The sequence below is a fragment of the Nerophis ophidion genome, linkage group LG28 (genome assembly GCF_033978795.1).
Source record: "Nerophis ophidion isolate RoL-2023_Sa linkage group LG28, RoL_Noph_v1.0, whole genome shotgun sequence".
Taxonomy (NCBI): domain Eukaryota; kingdom Metazoa; phylum Chordata; class Actinopteri; order Syngnathiformes; family Syngnathidae; genus Nerophis; species Nerophis ophidion.
Window position 1 is genome coordinate 16989974 of NC_084638.1, and position 20054 is coordinate 17010027.

The following is a 20054-nucleotide window of genomic DNA, read 5'->3' on the forward strand; positions in this document are numbered from 1 at the left end:
CACACCAGAAGGTTGCTTGCCAACCGCCATAAAAACAAAAGAAGAAGAAGAAGAAGAAGTGTGGCAAAACAAGTTGGCGGAAGTGACGTTAGATACGCGCATGCGTGGACCGATCGGGTGATAAAGCAAAACGGCGTCTGACGGAGAAGTCCTAAACGCGGGCATTATATTTCTGTATTCTTACATATATGTTGTTTAATAGAGTACACACGGTTAATAATTGTTTGTAGCCGGATACATTAGTCTGAGCGCACTTTGACACTTCTCCTGTTTGATAGCTTCTGGAGTAAGGTAGCTTGCAGCTAGTTTAGCTGGCTAGTTAGCTTAGCTTGTTGCCTGCGTGAAAATGTGCGAAAGAACGGCAGCAAAGTATGAGGAGGAACTTTGGCCAACAGAAGAGGAGAAGGAGCGACAACATCAACTACTGGATGTTTATTATAAGAAACATCATCAAGTTGTGTTACACAGAACAGGTTTGTTTACTTCTTACTCTCACATATTTACTAACTTTATACTTGATTATTTAATCTAGTCTTAAATATATTGTGCATAAGAAGTTTGGTTGTCTTGTGAGGATGATGTACATACAGTCGGGGTCAAAAGTTTACATACACTTGTAAAGAACATAATGTCATGGCTGTCTTGAGTGTCCAATCATTTCTACAACTCTTGTTTTTTGTGATAAAGTGATTGGAGCACATACTTGTTGGTCACAAAAAACATTCATGAAGTTTGGTTCTTTTATGAATTTATTATGGGTCTACTGAAAATGTGACCAAATCTGCTGTGTAAAAAGTATATATACAGCAATGTTAGTATATTTCAAGCACTGACGGTGGGCATGGTGCTCCTGGTATTAAAGGTCTTGCCTTTTCTCCTCCAAACATATTGCTGGGTATTGTGGACAACAAACAGCTCAATTATTGTTTCATCTAACATCACATGGACAAAGATAAGACCTTCTGGAGTAAAGTTGTGTGGTCAGATGAAACAAAAATTTAGCGGGTTGGCCGCAATACCCAGCAATGTGTTTGGAGGAGAAAAGGTAAGGCATTTAATCCCAGGAACACCATGTCTACTGTCAAGCATGGTGGTGGCAGTATTATCCTCTGGGCCTGTTTGGCTGGGTGTTTCAACAGGACAGTGACCCTGAACACACGTAAAAGTCCTGACCTAAGTATATGGACAAATGGTAAAATGGTAAATGAGTTGTACTTGCAAATTGCTTTTCTACCCTTTTTTTAAGGAGCCCAAAGCGCTTTGACAGTATTTCCACATTCACACACACATTCACACACTGACAGTGGGAGCTGCCATGCAAGACGCTAACCAGGTCCCATCAGGAGCAAGGATGAAGTGTCTTGCCCAAGGACACAACGGATGTGACTAGGATGGTAGAAGGTGGAGATTGAACCAGTAACCCTCAGATTACGGGCACAGCCACTCTACCAACTTCGCCACTTTGTCCCCTCAATGCTGAAGAAACAAGTCCATGTCAGAAAACCAACACATTTAGCTGACCTGCACCAATTTTGTCAAGAAGAGTGGTCAAAAATTCAACCAGAAGCTTGTGGATGGCTACCAAAAGTGCCTTATTGCAGTGAAACTTGCCAAGGGACATGTAAGCAAATATTAACATTGCTGTACGTATACTTTTGACCCAGCACATTTGGTCACATTTTCAGTAGACCCATTATAAATTCATAAAAGAAGCAAACTACATGAATGTCTTTTGTGACCAACAAGTATGTACTCTTATCACTCTATCACAAAAAAATAAGAGTTGTCGAAAGTATTTTAAACTCAAGCCAGCCATGACATTATGTTCTTTACAAGTGTATGTAAACTTTTGATCACAACTGTATAAACGTCTGGTACTTGCAACCGTGTGGTTGTCATTGTTCTGTCGAATTTAACTACCCGTAAAAATAAGTGACCCATGCCAGTCCATTTTTAGAATAAACTTAAATCGATGCTTGTGCATATTCAGTAAGAAAAAAAACAATACATACAATAAATAAATATAAGCAGCAATAAAAAGATACTTTAAAATGCTTCTACACATTCTACTAAAGGCACAGACAACATCCATCCATCCATGTTTTACCGCTTGTCCCTTTCGGTGTCGCGATGGTTGCAGGAGCTTATCTCCGCTCCATTCAGGCAGAAGGCGGTGTACACCCTGGACAAGTCACCACCTCATTACAGGGCCAACACAGATAGGCAGACGACATTCACACTCACATTCACACACTAGAGCCCATTTAGTGTTGCCAATCAACCTATCCCCAGGTGCATGTCTTTGTAAGTGAGAGGAAGCCGGAATACCCGGAGGGAATCCACCATGGCCGGCTCTACGCAGGGGCAAGAGGGGGCTCCGCCCCCTTAAATAAATGTCTTGCCCCCTCAAATCAAAATTTGAGAAAGCAAATTTTAATAAACTCACAAAATTACTACATTACAAGTTGACAAAATTATCTGCACTAGCGGAAAAATCCGCCGAAAAAGGGACACACACGATATAGTAGTGTCGGCTTCCCTCGCATCCCTCCCTCCGCTGTGCGTGTATTCACCATTCCACAGGCTGCGCAGCAGACACACACCCGCACACACCCCTCAGCCCTCAGTAAACATCCAATCAGTGTTGCAGTATGAAAGTAAAAGAAAAGGAAAAGTTGTCTACATTCATCATATACTTGTTAGGGTTAGGGTTACCCTTGTTATGTGTAGTCTTATCTGTCATAAACACGTTTATCGTCGCGGACTTTCGGTGCTACGGAGTTCCTTTTTTTTTTTTTTTTTTACAACTTGACGAGAGCAGTGACAGCGGAGGCTCTGAGCAGCAGTGGTTTGGAAGGCAGAGAGCCTCCACTGTCCCTGCAACAAGCTACAAGTCATTTATGATGCTGTTAATGACGGTAAAAATGAAACATAAGGTATATATCCTGCTTAGCTGTCCTCTGTTCAGAGCGGAGTCCCTAGCAACGGCCCGTTTTACTTAGCAACGGTCTGGCAATCGACTGCTGGAATTCTTTTTCTGTTGCTTTTCTTGTAATTCAACATAGTCAACCTTTAATGTTTCAATCTACATTTTGTAATAAACAAATTATAAGTTTCATTTGATATGACCAAGACACCTAAAAACAAAAACACAGCCGTTTTCATCAATTTACAAGCAAGTGGGCAACACACACAGCGGGTTTTTTCTGTTGTTGTTCAAGCTTACTTATTTTCTGCTTCAGCTTCCAGCAGCTCACAAAGAGAAAGTTAATGCTCTGTAATGCATCCATTTTTCAGAGTATTTAAAAAGTCTAGTCCTGCTCCTGCATGTAGTAGTAGCAATGATGCTACTGCTAGTACATCAGGGACAGCAGCTAGCAATACTGCACCTTTAGCACCAGCAAGCACTGTTTCTCCTGTACCAGCTCCCTCCGTCCCCCCAACAAGCGCTCCCCCAAAGCAGCCTGATCAGCTACCCAGTGACTTAAATGGCAACGCACCATCTCAGCCAATACTGGGTGACTACCCAAAGCGTGCATTTGGTACAACATTAAGATCATTCAATCCTGCCTGGTACCGCACACGACCATGGCTAGAGTATTCTGTGGTGCGAGACGCCTGCTTCTGTTTCCCCTGTCGGAAATATGGCAGCGCTGTTAATCTTCCCCCCCCTGAGGGATTGCCACCTTATTGTGGTCAGGGGGTTTGCGTGCCTCAGTGACCGTAAGAGCGATACCAGCAGGAGCTTAGTCTTCAGGTGGGACACCCAAGTTGGACAGGTATGAAGGTTGAGGCCTGACAAAGTGCAATCCACTACTCCAGGTTGGGGTTGGTCACATAGCTAAAGACCCATTTCAATGAAGAAAGCATCGTTACTATAAGAACAGAAAAAAAAGTGCTGGAGCATGATGTGTACACATGATGCCCCCTTCACATTTCTGACTGCCCCCTCATATAAGAATGCCTAGAACCGCCCCTGGAACCCACGCAGTCACGGGGAGAACATACAAACTCCATACAGAAAGATCCCGAGCCCAGGACCGAACCCAGGACCTCCGTATTGTGAGGCACAGATACCAGTGTTTCCATATATAGGATTGGTATCTAACACAACTACACCTATGATTGGTTATCTGTATAATAAAACCATTCTCGGACCCTGCAGTCTACATATAAACTTAAACATCAGTTTTCTCAGAGTGGCGTGGAAGGTGTTTATCCCTAAATCACAAAAAAGCTTGCTGGGACTACTACCACTGGGCTTTCTGAGCAGGATTCTGAGACAGTCATTATATTCAACCTGGAGTTTGTGCAAGCTGTCTTTCTTGAACCTCACCCAGAGGGGTGCTGTGTACATAGGGGTGCAGTAAGCTCTAAACAAGTACACCTTCACTTCATCAGAGCAGTAATGACATTTTCTCACCAGCATATTGGCTTGGACATACAGCATTCTTCTCTTTTTTAAGCATGTCAGCATCATCCTCCACCTTGTCATAAGTATTTGACATTGTTGCACACTGACAGGGTTTGACAGAGAAATAGAAACCTGGGAAATGAAGATGTTGATCCTTCTTGGTCCTACATATCGTTACCATACTCTTTGTGGCATTATACTTGATGTCAAACTTGACTCCATAGTCTGAGCATATGTTAAGAAGCTGGTGGAACCCTGCACTACTGGGAGATATAATATGCCAGAATATACCCAGAACACCCCTATGCTTCAGATTGGTGAAGAGTTTGAGATGGTTGACTCTGTCAAATGCCTTAGATGCATCAATAAACCCTACCAACATTGTAGGACCCTGCACTCTCTATTTTTCTACTGCTTCTTTTAAAGCATAAATACACAAGTCAGTGCTGTACTTGCTCTTAAAGCCAAATTGGTTGTCTGCGGTGCAAATAAGATCCCCAACTCTGTATAATATCACACTTTCCAGCACTTTAGATAGCACGCTGGTTCTAGGTCGATAAGTGTCCATAATTATCCATAGTCCCTACCTTACCAACTTTGTCTTTAATGACAGGTACTAAAATAACTGTCAGCATAGCAGCTCGCAGGATGCCATGCATTACCAACCTACCAATATATACCTACTGCATGTACATAAAACCTTAATGGAGGCGTCTGGATGCTTTTTAAGTTATTTGTAGGCAGAATAATGCGACTCTAATAGCCTTTGTTGTAAGCAGACTTTTGATCGCATTTTGTTACTATTTAGAGTGCATAAAAAAAGAAAAAACGTGTGTTCTTGATAAGCAAAATAAAAAAAGTGTGGTTCCCTTTTATGTGAAGTGAAGTATATTTATTCAGCGCTTTTCTTTAGTGACTCAGAGCGCGTTACATAGTGAAACCCATTATCTAACTCGTATTTAAACCAGTGTGGGTGGCAGTGGAAGCAGGTGGGTAAAGTACCTTGCCCAAGGACTCATTCTTGCCGTCATCAATACATTGCTATGCCCGTTTGTTTCCTTCTTGGTCTGTGGATTTTAAACTGGACTAAGAGGTCTCACTCTGTGCATCGCTCTCAGCACCTGAGCATGTTTATTCCACAGTAGACTTACATGAACAAAGTGAGCCTCTTGTCAGTTATTCACAATCTTTGTTTCGGCTACTTTGAATTCTCCTCCACACATTTTCCTGTGTGCAGTAGTGTTAGCGACACTCACGTTAATGTTGGAGATGGTAATAGTCATTTTAATACAACGCTGTAATACAGGCCCCCATATAACTGCCGGTGGATATGCCTGTTATATGGTTCTTTAGTTTTGGACCTTTTAGAATCAGCATGTTTTCGTCCATTTGTGTAAAGGAGGTGAAATTAGGTCTGACAACCTTTTGACGAGTTTGCTTCATGACCATTAGGACTTTTCAAAGTGTAAAATACCATCCGCCTTAAAAATAATATTTTACTTTGAAAGTAAACTAGATCATTTATTTTGTGTTTATGCATGACTTCCTGTCCCACATGAGCAGATTTTAGCACAATTAAACCGCCTTGTTTTGTCGACCGCTAAATATAGAAGCCAGGTTGTGGAAACTGACACATTGACTTAAAAACAAAAATGGAATGAGTCTGTCGCCGTGGCGCTGCCATTCCAAATCCAGTGGAAATCTCGGGTTGCACATGCAAACGTTGTTTGGTGAGATCAATGACGAAACCTTACTTTGGATTCAAGGCTCAAAGCTAAAAGAAATAAACTTTCTAACCACAGCACTCGCAGTGAGCGAACTCGGCCACAAGATAAAGTCATAGCAGAGACAACAATACAGAATACAGATTTACACTGTAAAAGACCTAATCTTTTCTCCAAGTTTATACATCAGTAACTGACATTAAAATCATAGGGGGCGCTGGAACCTATCTCAGCTGCACTCAGGCAACAGGGAATTTATCGCAATATACAAACCCTGTTTCTATATGAGTTGGGAAAATGTGTGAAACGAAAAAATAAATGGAATACAATGATTTGCAAATCATTTTCAACCCATATTCAGTTGAATATGCTACAAAGACAACATATTTGATGTTCAAACTGATAAACATTTTTTTTGCAAATAATCATTAACTTTAGAATTTGATGCCAGCAACACATGACAAATAAGTTGGGAAAGGTGGCAATAAATACTGATAAAGTTGAGAAATGCTCATCAAACACTTATTTGGAACATCCCACAGGTGTGAAGGCTGATTGGGAACAGGTGGGTGCCATGATTGGGTATAAAAACAGCTTCCCAGAAAACGATCAGTCTTTCACAATCAATCAATCAATCATTTATTTATATAGCCCTAAATCACAAGTGTCTCAAAGGGCTGCACAAACAACAACGACATCCTCGTTAGAGCCCATATAAAGGCAAGGAAAAACTCACCCCAGTGGGACGTCGGTGGCAGTGACAATGATGACTATGAGAAACCTTGGCGAGGACCCACCCCCTAGGGGACCGAAACAATGGATGTCGAGAAAGGATGGGGCGAAGTAGACCCCTTTGTCCACAGTTGCGAGAGCAAATAGTCAAACAGTTTAAGAACAACGTTTCTCAAAGTGCAATTGCAAGAAATTTAGGGATTTCAACATCTACGGTCCATAATATCATCAAAAGGTTCAGAGAATCTGGAGAAATCACTCCACGTAAGAGGCATAACCGGAAACCAACATTGAATGACCGTGACCTTCCTCAGACGGCACTCTGCAAAAAACCAACATCAATCTGTAAAGGATATCACCACATGGGCTCAGGAACACTTCAGTAAACCACTGTCACTAAATACAGTTTGTCGCTACATCTGTATGTGCAAGTTAAAGCTCTACTATGCAAAGCCAAAGCCATTTATCAACAACATCCAGAAACTCCGCCGACTTCTCTGGGTCCAAGATCATCTAAGATGGACTCATGCAAAATGGAAAAGTGTTCTTTGGTCTGACGAGTCCACATTTCAAATTGTTTTTAGAAATATTCAACATTGTGTCATCCGGACCAAAGGGGAAGCGAACCATCCAGACTGTTATCGACGCAAAGTTCAAAAGCCAGCATCTGTGATGGTATGGGGGTGCATTAGAGCCCAAGGCATGGGTAACTGACACGTCTGTGAAGACACCATTAATGCTGAAAGGTACATACAGGTTTTGGAACAACATATGCTGCCATCTAAGCGCCATCTTTTTCATGGACCTCCCTGCTTATTTCAGCAAGACAATGACAAGCCACATTCAGCATGTGACTTTGTAAAAAAAGATTGCGAGTACTTTCCTGGCCCGCCTGCAGTCCAGACCTGTCTCCCATCAAAAATATAATAAAAATATAATAAAGTCAAATTCAAATAGGCAAGAAGAGAAGTATACTACACTTCTCTTTTGTAAAGTAAATCTGAACAGCCGATATGGGCATCTACATCAACTATATAATTTGCCTGAGAAGCTAAACAGGACAAAAAAAAAAATATTTATGGCGCATTAGGAAGCATAAAATACGACAGTGGAGACCCCGGACTGTTGAACGACTGAAGCTCTACATAAAACAAGAATGGGAAAGAATTCCACTTTCAAAGCTTCAACAATTTGTTTCCTCAGTTCCCAAACGTTTATTGAGTGTTGTTAAAAGAAAAGGTGATGTAACACAGTGGTGAACATCCCCTTTCCTAACTACTTTGGCACGTATTGCAGCCTTGAAATTCTAAGTTAATTATTATTTGCACAAAAAAAATAAGTTTATGAGTTAGAACATCAAATATCTTGTCTTTGTAGTGCATTAAATTGAATATGGGTTGAAAAGGATTTGCAAATCATTGTATTCTGTTTATATTTACATCCAACACAATTTGCCAGCTCATATGGAAACGGAGTTTGGAGATTTAAGGCCGTATTGCCCATCCCTCGTAAAAAAAAATTCTAATTTTCCTGTTTATAATGTTGTAAAGAGCAGGGTGTTTGTTTTTAGGCCAATTCATAACCATCCATTTTCTTCCACTGATTCCTTTTCGGGTCGCCAGGAGCGCTGGTGCCTATCTCAGGTACAATCGGGCGGAAGGCGGGTTACACCCTGCACAAGTCGCAACCTCATCGCAGGGCGGCAATTCATATAATCACTTGTTTTTTTTTAAGTTAATGTGAACTTACTGACTGAATCTGGACATTTCTCAAGCATGTTTGTCATTTTGTGTCCTGCAGATGTCTGTGAAGAACAACTTCTGCCTGAAAAACAGGAGTGTAGCTTCAGGATGGTGAAGGTGGATCCATCAAAGAGGAAGACCAGGTGCCATGGACCCTCTGCCGTCTCCTTTTCCTCTTTGACACAGACCCTTCCCTGTAAAAAGGAAGAGGAAGACTCACTGACCCCCCACATTAAAGAGGAAGAGGAGGAACACAGCATCAGTCAGGAGGGAAATCATCTTGAAGGACTGGTGGAGTTCCCAGTGACTGGTGTCCCTGTGAAGAGTGAAGATGATGAGGTCAAAGGTGAAAGTGAGGAGAGGGGAGGGGCGGAGCCTCCAAGCAGCAGCTCAACACAACACATGACAACAGAAGCTGATCGAGACCACTGTGGAGGATCACAAGCAGACAAGCTCTTAGCTCCACTATCAGATAGTGAGGACACAACGTCACACTCTCCTGACACTGATGATGAAGACTCTAAAGATGATAAGACATGTCACGCTGACAACACTCACTTCAAATGTTCTCACTGTGACAAAACATTTAAATACCATTGTCATCTGAAAACACACATGATAAGACACACCGGTGAAAAAACGTTTTCCTGTTCAATCTGTGGTAAATGTTTTGTTCTCAGTCACAATTTGAAAGTGCACATGAGAACACACACAAGTGAAAAACATTTTTCCTGCTCAACCTGTGGTAAAGGTTTTACACAAAATCAATATTTGAAAAGACACATGAGAACACACACTGGAGAAAAACATTTTATTTGTTCAACCTGTGGTAAGGGATTTAGACAAAGTCATGTTTTGAAAGTACACATGAGAACACACACTGGTGAAAAACCTTTTTCCTGTTCAACCTGTGGTAAAGGTTTTACACAAAGTCAGGATTTGAAAGTACACATGAGAACACACACTGGTGAAAAACCTTTTTCTTGTTCAATCTGTGGTAAGAGTTTTACAGAAAGTCAGAGTTTGAAAAAACACAAGAGAATACACACTGGTGAAAAACCTTTTTCCTGTTCAATCTGCAACAGAAGCTTTTGTGACCGATCAAACCTTGTAGCACACATGAGAACACACCCAAGAGAGAAAGTGTTGAGTTGCAGTGTGTGTGGTGAAAGATTCTCTTATAAGTACCAGTATAAGAAACACAAGTGTGCTGGTGAGAACAGCAGCAGCAAATGAAACTGCAAGATATGAAATAAACTGTCAAGACTTTAATTTTGACTTTCTAACAACATCAGCACATATAACATGTTTGACATTGTTGTTTGTGTAATAATCTTTTTATTATGCTCATACATTTATAGATTAGACAGTTTGAAATAAGAAAGTACTACATGTTTTTTTTTCTAATTGTTAATAATGCAATACATTAACACTTTTATATGATATACATATTTACTGGTTCACATCTGAAACATCTTCTGGACCACTTCAGGGAACATATTAATATTTACATTATACATCACTTGAACAGTTGTCTTTATTCAACTTAATGAATCATTTGTTGGGTCTCTATAATCTATTTTATTAATTATCGTTATTACTTTGTATTATGATGATTGTGTTGTGATTGTTTTATCTGTATGTCCCCAGACCTTTATGCAATATAAAAGTGAGAAAAAAATGGCAGATTTTTTTATGAAAGGATTGTTTTGTTTTTACAAACTTACATTTGTGGATATATAAAATATATCCAGTACTGTGTTTTAATATATATATATATATATATATATATATATATATGTTTTTTTTTTTCTTTTTTAACATCCCGAAAGCAACATCAATATCAATCAAAGTTTGGAAGGTCAGGCAAAAGCCAATATTGTACATCATCCCACAGAGATTTACTTTGCTTACATTCATAAAATAAACTGTTTATTTTGTTTCCCGAGCACAGAACGGACAAGTGTTGTCTTCAATTGCAAAAAACATCCTAAAAATTATTTTAAGTTGTCAATTCCGTCTTTTTTTTTCTTAAATTAACTCCTTTGCCTTTGGAAAAATGGAAACTTTGAAGTTATGAGTATTTTTTGGTTTCAGAGGAAATGCAGTAAAGAACAAATAGTTAATAATTAAAAAAAGATGATATACTCTAATTCAAATATTTTGAAAGAAAGCCTTTTTAATTTGTGTAATTATTTTTATTTGCAGGTCGTATTTAATGAAATCGTCAAATAATAAAATACTTGTCTCACTCAATAAGTGCATCAGTGACCAAATGCCTTTTTCAAACCATCTTACAAAGATGGATTTGTTTCTCATTTTAATATAAGAACAATTCCATAGTGGAGTATTGTGTGTGATGAAGTTGTGTTTGTAAATTAGTTTCCAGTACAACAACACTTGCTGGTAGGGATGTGTACCGTTCACATTTCAACTGATACGGCACAAATTCCAGTACTTTGGACTCGACACCAGTCCTCAATTGTACCACTGTTCGGTACTTTTGTGTGTGTCAATTATATTACAATGTAACATTAAGTTAGCACAATTTTTGCAAAGGTGGAGCCTTACCTTTTCATACTTTGTAGCATTTTTTGAGTCCCTTTCTTGGTTGGCATTGACAACTGCAACATTTACCTAAATGTAGTTTGGCTGAGTCTGCTCTCAGTGTTGCTGGAGTGATCGCCAAGTGTCAAACAAAGGTCTAATTAGTTTGAAGTGCAATAATAAACAGACATTCAACATTCAGCCTGACTGTTTGTCCCCGGCATTGAAAACTCATGCCACGTCTGTCAGTCCCTGCAGACAAGTGCTTTAGTTTAAGGGACAGTCAATAAATTACTTGTCATTGGCTCATAAAGAACATTTCAGTTGTCAATAGCTTTAGTCATGTGACCTAGAACCTCAAACCTACCTGTTCATCACTGCTATAGCCGACTCATGCGTTGAATTTCCCAGATAAGCAATAGAAAATGGATGGATGGATGTTTAGTGACAGGCTGGAAATTGTCAAACCTCAAGCCCGCCAAGTGTTTGAACTCAAAGCAGTTTTGTCATGCCTGTAAATCAGGTTTATGTTTGGTCATGTTATGTTTTGTTTTTTGGACGTTCAGTTCCGTTTCGCACTTCCTGGTTTGTTTTTGTTACCATGACAACTCGTTGATTTTCACCTTGCACTCCTAGACACGCCCCGTCCCTCAGCTCTCACACCTGTTTCTAATTACCACAGCCAGTATTTAAGTCATTTACTTTCTGTCCATCGGTCTGGGAACTTTGCCTTCATGCCTGCATTGCATTGCCTACCTTTACTGCTCATTCTCCATGGCCACGATCACCTGCCACGCACCTTGCTATTCTTGCTTCCTGTATTTTTGTCACAGTAAGTTTTGTTTTAGTTGTTCATTGTCATGCCATTGTGCTGTTTTTGTTCATAGTTCATTCATGCCATCGTGCAAGTATTTTTGTTTTCTGTTTGTATTTTGTAGCCAAGTTTTATACCTCCCTGTGAGCGCCCTTAGTTTGCTTTATTTTTGTATTTAGTGTATAAATAAATAATCATGTACCTGAATTCAAGCCGGGCTCATCCCGTATTCCCTCTGCGTCGAAGGAGCAAAATTAATCTACGTCAAAGTCCTGACAAGTTTTACACGGTCATAGACTTGAGAGGGTGCACACCAAGAAAAAAGCCCCTGTCCCCAAGTTGCCAACTCTAAGAAGAATTTACTTATAAGACACCCACACGTTCAAGCAGTTTTTGGGAAAAAAGTTAAGTGGTCAGATGAGACTTTGCTTCACTTCCAATCAACAGTGAAAAGGCTGATCTTTGTACACAAGCAGGCTTTCCAACAAGACAACAATATTAAACAGCCATGCAAAACTGCTTTCAAAGGGTTTCAGGCAGGTTTCTGGAATGTCCGTTCCAGAGACTCGACCTTAACCCTGCTAAACATTTGAGGACAATGCTTTGAACTGACTATGCCAAGAAAGCAACACATTTCAATCAAATCTACAGGAATTTTTTTGTCAAAAAGTCGGGATTTTATTTTGTCGAAAAGTCAGAATTTTTTCTAAATCGCGAAAAGTCTGGATTTTCTCTAAATGTAAAAAAAAAATAGGGATTTTTTTTCCAAGTGTCAAAAAGTTGGGATAACATTTAGGAAAAAATCCTTATTTTTTTGACACTAAGAAAAAAATCCCAAATTTTGGACAAAAAAATTTCCCAACTTTTTGACACTTAAAGGCCAACTGAAACCCACTACTACTGATCACGCAGTCTGATAGTTTATATATCAATGATGAAATATTAACATTGCAACACATGCCGATACGGCCGGTTTTGTTTACTAAATTACAATTTTAAATTTCCCGCTGAGTTTCTTGTTGAAAACGTCGCAGAATGACGCGTATGATTACGCGTGTTTGTGACATTATTGGTTGGAGCGGACATTTTTCCCCAGCACCACTCACGGCTAAAAGTCGTCTGGTTTAATCGAATAATTAGACAGTATTTTGGACAACTGTGTTGCTGAAACTTTTGCAATTTGTTCAATTAATAATGGAGACGTCAAAGAAGAATGCTGTTGGTGGAAAGCGATGGATTGCAGCTGCCTTTAGCAACCAAAACACAGACGGTGTTTCTTTGTTTGTTGTGAAGCTTTAATATGGAACAGAGTGGTCAAGCGAACATGTTTCTCTACCACAAGTCAACCGGTAGGTTTCGGTGAAAAAATGGTGGTAATAAGTCGGCTCTTACCGGAGAGATCAGCGGAGCTTGTGTCCTCCCGCAGCTGTCAAAAAGGCAGCTGCGACTTTCTTGGCTCCTCCATGGCTTCCATCAGAGACACTGGCGGTCAACACACCCCTCCGACTTTCAGGTATGACTTTATAATCTCACTAAAACACTAGTAACACAATAATCAGATAAGAAAATTTCCAGAATTACCAGAGTAAATGTGTCTAATAACATCTGAATCACTCTCACTGCCCTCGCCGTTTTTTTTTTTTTTTTTTTTTTCTCCATAGTGCTTCACTCTAACTCTCCTCGTCCACGAATCTTTCATCCTCGCTCAAATTAATGGGGAAATCGTCGCATTCTCGGTCCGAATAGCTCTTGCTGCAGGTTGCTATGATTATAAACAATGTGAGGAGCCCGACAACCCGTAATGTCACGCGCACATTGTCTGCTACTTCCTGTACAGGCAAGGCTTTTTTATTTGCGAGCAAAAGTTGCAAACTTTATCGTCAATGTTCTCTACTAAATCCTTTCAGCAAAAATATGGCAATATCGCAAAATGATCAAATATGACACATACAATGGACCTGCTATCCCCGTTTGAATAAGAAAATCTCATTTCAGTAGGCCTTTAAAACATTTTTTTGATTTTTTGACAATTACAAAAAAATCATTAATTTTACACATTTAGAAAAAAAATGAAGAATTTTTGACATTTAGGAAATATCCCAGTATTTCCAAGAACGGGGTCAAATATGCAAGCAAAATTTTGCCAGCAGCATTTTTGCTTCATTTTTATGTATTTTTACGTGTTGTGAAGAAACCCTTAATTACTCCGTCGAAACAACATCAGACTTTCATTCTGAGTTTCTGGGATTCAAGTCCCTGTTCCGCTGACCAACAATAGGCTCCCGGATCGCCCTGCAAAAGTCTCCTTCTTGCCCTCAAAAGTCAGTATAATAAGTCCGGTACTGTTTTCAATAATGATAAATGAAGTGTTTAGTGAAGTGGAAGGGTTAGTGGAGCTGTCACTGTTTGTGATGATGGAGTGATGTGGAAGACAGATAGAAATACACATCATATAGAAACGACGATACAAAAAGCGGTAAACAAAGTTCAAGAATGTCCCAAAGTCCAGAAGAGAGTAGGTTTAATGAGAGGAGGTGTTATGTTGTACTGAGGAAGGAGACAGGCACAGCAACGGGATGTCAGGTTCAACAGGTTTATTGAATACTTGATTACGTGGAGTGTGTATGCTACTATGTGTCTGCATGAACGACTATGTGTGGAATTACCATATGTGAATACCGTGAGGTTTGTTGAGGTGCGTGTTGGATGTACAGCGTCCAAATCCGAGGGGGGAGAAGCCAGTGGAAGTCCAAGGTCCAAGCGGGGTCAAAGGCAGGAGAGAGAGTCCGAAAGTCCAAAAGCAGGGTCAAGGATCGGGGAAGGCGAACCAGGTCCAGGAGGGAAAAAGCAATGGTGACACGAGCGTTGCGGGAAGAGCTGGAGATACAGGGATCAGGGGAACAAAAGGCACAAGGAAACAGGCAACGAGCGAGATCAGGAGGTTTGTCAGAGACGTGCAGTTTATGGGTAGTAGATTTATGTTCCGACGTCGATGAGTCAGCATCAACCGTCTTTATACTGCCGTCCTTCCTCAATGCCAGGTGTGTCAGATGTTGATTGCCGCTGGCTGCGGCGGAGAGTGGGCCCGGTCTGCCTGATGTGCGGGGGGCATGTCTGGTGTTCCCAGAGGAGCTTCTGCGCACTCCCGCAGCAGAGGGAAGCACAGAGTGTGTGTGTGTCACAACACTGCCCCCCTTATGCGAGGCCCCCGACGAGCGCCGAAGGGCTCCAGCGTTGGCCCGATAAAACTCCTTAGAAGTTTGGGGTCAGCAAGGTAGGAAGCAGGAACCCAAGACCTATCCTTGGGTCCATAACCCTCCAAGTCTACCAAATAAACTAAACCCCTCCCCTGTCGACGGACTCCGAGGATCTCTTTGACTTTCCATACAGGATCCCCATTGTCCAAAATTCTAGGAGGATGAGGGATGGGGTTGGGGGGCGGAAATTGGGGAACTTGCAACTGGTTTAATTTAAGAAACGTGGACTACAGGGTGTCGTTTAACAGACGGTGGCAAAGATAATCTGCAACAGGATTGATGATGGTCTCAATGGTGAAGGGTCCTACAATACGGAGTGCGAGTTTACGGGACAGTACCTGAAGGTGAAGGTCTTGGTACGTAGTAGTACTTGCTGGCCAGGAGAGTAAACGGGGGCCGGAATGCGTCTCCGGTTGGCACTGTTGCACATTCTTTCCGACGATTTAAGTAGAGGCACGGACTGCCTTCCATACCTGATGGCACTTCTTAATGTGTTTGCGAGAGGACGACACCGATGCTTCAATCTCCTGTTGGGGAAACATAGGGGGTTGGTAACCAATGGAGCACTCAAAAGGTGATAATCCCGTAGCTGAACTCTTTATGGAGTAATAGGCAAATTCCACCCATGGCAGATACTTGCTCCCGGTTGTCGGGCGGAAATGCAGCGTAACATGGTTTCTACACTCTGGTTAGCTCTCTCAGCCTGACCATTGCTCTGCGGATGATAGCCAGAAGTTAGATTGACCGTGGCCCCAATACCCTTGCAGAAGGCCTGCCACACCCTGGATATGAACTGGGGTCCACGGTCCGAGACAAGGTCCACCGGGATGCCATGTTGTTTTACTATATGGTAGGTCAGGAGGTCAGCAGTTTCAGAGGAAGATGGAAGTTTGGGAAGTGGAACAAAATGTGCAGCTTTTGAGAATCGGTCAATAAAGGTGAGCATGCCGGCATTACCTTGGGATGAGGGAAAACCAGTAACGAAATCCAAAGATATGTGAGACCATGGATGACTGGGGACGGGAAGAGGACACAGCAGTCCTGCCGGTGGTCTGTGGGACGGTTTATTCTGTGCACAAGTATTGCATCCGGCGATAAACTCACGGGTATCCTTGGCCATGGACGACCACTAGAATCGCCGGCGGTTGAAAGAAAGTGTGCGTTGAAACCCTGGATGACAAGAGAACACACTGGCATGTTCGTCACTCCAAAACTTGTGGGCGTAGATCCCGATGGACGAAAAGTCTGTTGGGAGGTCCGCCACCTGACCCCGGTTTCTTTCTCAACGCGTCTTGCACAAGAGCCTCCACTTTCCAAGTGGCCATGCCGATAATCCTGGAAGGAGGAAGGATGGTTTCTTCTTTTGGTGTCCTGTCGGTGGTTTCTTCTGAGAACTGGCGAGAGTGCATCAGCCTTGGTGTTACGAGATCCAGGTCTAAAAGAGAGAACATAGTTGAAGCGACCAAAAAACTGGGACCAACGGGCCTTACGATCATTAAGCCTCTTGGCGGCTCGGACATGGAGAAGATTACGGTGATCAGTAAGAACCTGAAATTGATATTTAGCACCCTCCAACCAATGTCTCCAATCCTTTAAAGCCTCGTAAACAGCAAGTAACTCCCGATTACCAGCATTGTTATTGCGCTACTCAGGAAATAAGCGTCTCAAAAAGAATGCACAGGGGTGGATCTTGTTGTCCTGCTTGGAGCGTTGCAAAAGTACGGTGCCAACTCCCGAACAAAAAGCATCTACCTCATCTATGAATGGGCAGTCTTGATCTTGGTACACCAGGATGGGTGCAGAGATGAAGCTCCTCTTCAGGCACCAGAATGCCATACCTGCTTCCTGGTTCCACCGAAAAGGTACATTGGTGGAAGTGAGTGCATGAAGTGGTGCGGCCAACTTACTGAAGTCCTTGATAAATTGTCTGTAGAATCCAGCGAACCCCAAAAACCGACGTAACTCGGTCCGGGGTAGAGGGTTGGGCCACTCCACTACCGGCTTCACCTTATTGGGGTCAGCCTTGATATTGCTCTTTTCAATGACAAAGCCAAGAAATTCAACAGAAGAGGAATGAAACTCACATGTATCTGCTTTGACGAAGAGTCGGTTCTTTAGTAATCTTTGAAGAACAAGACGGACGTGTTGTTGATGTTTCTGAGGGTTTTTGGAGAAAATTAATATGTCGTCAAGGTAAACCACAACACATTTACCCATCATATCCCTGAGAACATCGTTAATCGGGGTTTGGAAAAAGCGGGGGCATTGGTCAAACCAAAAGGCATCCCTCTATATTCAAAGTGACCAAGGTGAGTGTTGAATGCAGTCTTCCACTCATCTCCCTCCCTGATGCGGACCAGATGATAAGCATTTCATAGATCTAATTTCGTGAAGATGGTTGCGGGGTTGAGTGGTTCGAAGGAAGAGTTAAGTAGAGGTAAGGGGTATCTATTCCTAACAGTGATGCAATTCAGTTGACGGTAGTCAATGCAAGGACAAAGTAACCCGTCCTTCTTGCTAACAAAAAATAAACCAGCAGCAACCATGGACTTAGAAGGTCTAATAATTCCAGAAGCTAGGGACTTCATGGCCTGTTTTTCAGGTAGTGACAAGTTGTACAATCGTCTGCCAGGAAGAACCGCATTAGGGATGAGATCGATTGAGCAGTCATAAGGTCTGTGAGGAGGAAGAGACATTGCTTTATCCTTGTTAAACACGGCTGCTAAGTCTTGGAATGCACTGGGAACTCGGGAAAGGTCCACTGGAAGTGACACTGGTCTTGGTTTATCAGGGTGAACGATTGCAGATTTGAGACAATTAGAGTAGCAGTGGATGCTCCAGGCCAGAATTTGACCCGTGGCCCAAGAAATATGAGAGTCATGCTGGATTAGCCAAGACAGGCCTAGGACGAAAGGGGCTACAGGAGCGTCTAAAACGGTTGCCAGAGAGGGTGACAGACAAAGGTTTAGTACGGTACTTAATAGACCCCAAAGGATGGCTATCAAGGGCCTGGGCGGACACACAATTTTCAATGGGTATTAATGGTATACCCTTTTCCTGGGCGTACCTTAGGTCAATGGAGCTTTCGTCGGCTCTGTAGTCCAGGTATGCGTCCACGAATAATGTTCTAACTTCCCACGTCAGACTCGAGGGAAACAGAATGCTAGGATTCTTACGAGAAGAGGTTGTGGGGGTAGTATTATGGCTCACCAGGATCCCCTTGACTGTTGAGCCTGATCTTTTGGCCAAAAAGTGTAGTTGCACATGTGACGATCCGCCTGGCCACAATAAAGACAGAGGTGAAGTTGGAAACTCCGTTTTCGTTCCTCGAAGGTAAGTTGTGACCTGCCAATTTGCATAGGTTCAGAAGGTGTGGTTTGTACTGGTCCAACTGAGCCAGAATGCTTGTTGTGGGTTTGGTTAGAATAGCGAGTGTGTTTAGCTGAAGCTGTGCTGCCAAAGTCGCTCCTCCTCTCTGCCTCTCATTCAAGAAGGCGTTGGTCAAACAGTAGTGCTAACTCGATGAGGTCCTGACAAGTAGAAGGTCTGTCCCGTAACAAACCATCCTTAATGGTTTCATTAAGTCCTCTTCTATACGCGCTCAGAAGTGCTTTGTCCTCCCATCCACTCTCCGCTGCCAGGGTTCGAAACTCCAATGTATAGGTTGCCACAGAACGGAAGCTCTGTCGAATAGAATGGAGTTTGGAGGCGGCGTCCCCGCCATCAGCCGGATGATCAAAGACCGCCAAAAACTCCTTGCGAAAAGCGGCATAATTAGTATTGAGTCCCAAAGTTTTGCCGAGCGCACACGTAGCCCATTTCAGTGCATGCCCCGAGAGTAGAGAAAACAAAAAGGCAATTTTAGCACCATCGTTAGCATATCTAGAAGGCTGGTGTAAAAAAATAAACTCACACTGAACCAGGAAGCCACGAAAAAGTTTGACATTTCCCTCAAAGTTCTTAGGACTGGCTATCTTAGGTTCACGAAGTGGTGTAGCTCCCCCTGGGGCGAGTGTACTAGGTGCACTAACAACTGGTGTGGAGGGTGTCACCTGACCAATTCTGAAGTTGTCCAATCCGGCCAACAGACTGGCAAATGCAACGTCCAACTTGTCTTCCAGTGTTGAAAAACGATCCTGATGTTAATGCAGGAAAGTTTGGATGGTACAGGTCGGTAACTGGGGAAGTGCGGGCCCGAGGTTCCGGCCGAAGAATTAGGGGTGCCGTCTGGTTCCATCTTGGTCGGAATGTACTGTTATGTTTCTACTGGGGAAGGAGATACGTAGCCTACTTTGGAGATGCCACCATTGTCATATTATGGTTAATAAAAGGACTGAAAGTCATACTGTCGTAACTACAGAGGTATATCGCTTCTCTCTGTTGCTGGAAAGATCCGAGCTTGTGTCCTGCTAATACAGACTGACGGATGTCATTTCTGAGAATCGCCTCCCAGAAGCACTTTGTGGTTTCTGTCCGGGCAGAAGCATTGTTGACCTGGTATTTGTGATATGTCAACTCCCAGAAAAGTGTATTGAGCATCAGATGCACCTGTAGGTCTTTGTGGACCTAACCAAGGCTTTGGACACAGTGAATTGTGAAGCAATCTGGTTTACGTTGGCAAAATTGGGCGGGCCAGAAAAGTTCACAATGTTGATAAGACTCCGATTGGTCAGGTCCTCTCAAACGACTATACTGGCAGCTTTGGGATCAGTAATGGTGTCAACCTTCAACCTCTTCTTCACACAATTCATCCTCCATGCCATAAAGGACCTTGACAGATGGCGCCAAGACGGATCCGTGTTTGATTTGAGACGTTTCACTGCA

General features: G+C 42.3%; 2 protein-coding genes across 5 annotated transcripts in view; one reads left to right on the forward strand and one right to left on the reverse strand.

The window, feature by feature from the left end:
• Positions 1–20054, forward strand: part of LOC133545299 (gastrula zinc finger protein XlCGF57.1-like) — a 229705-nt gene that overhangs the window by 165352 nt on the left and 44299 nt on the right. Inside the window, exons 1-2 of one of the 4 annotated variants that reach the window (XM_061890735.1) lie at positions 94–473; positions 8671–10368. The exons of 2 other annotated variants lie outside the window; for them this stretch is intronic. In XM_061890735.1, the coding sequence (XP_061746719.1) occupies positions 347–473; positions 8671–9848 (1305 nt within the window). In that variant the 5' untranslated portion in view covers positions 94–346 and the 3' untranslated portion in view covers positions 9849–10368. Of the gene's footprint in view, positions 1–93; positions 474–8670; positions 10369–20054 lie in introns of those variants that run through there. One more of the 4 variants, XM_061890733.1, reaches the window with a different exon arrangement.
• Positions 1–20054, reverse strand: part of LOC133545301 (oocyte zinc finger protein XlCOF6-like) — a 126717-nt gene that overhangs the window by 43192 nt on the left and 63471 nt on the right. The window lies entirely within an intron of this gene.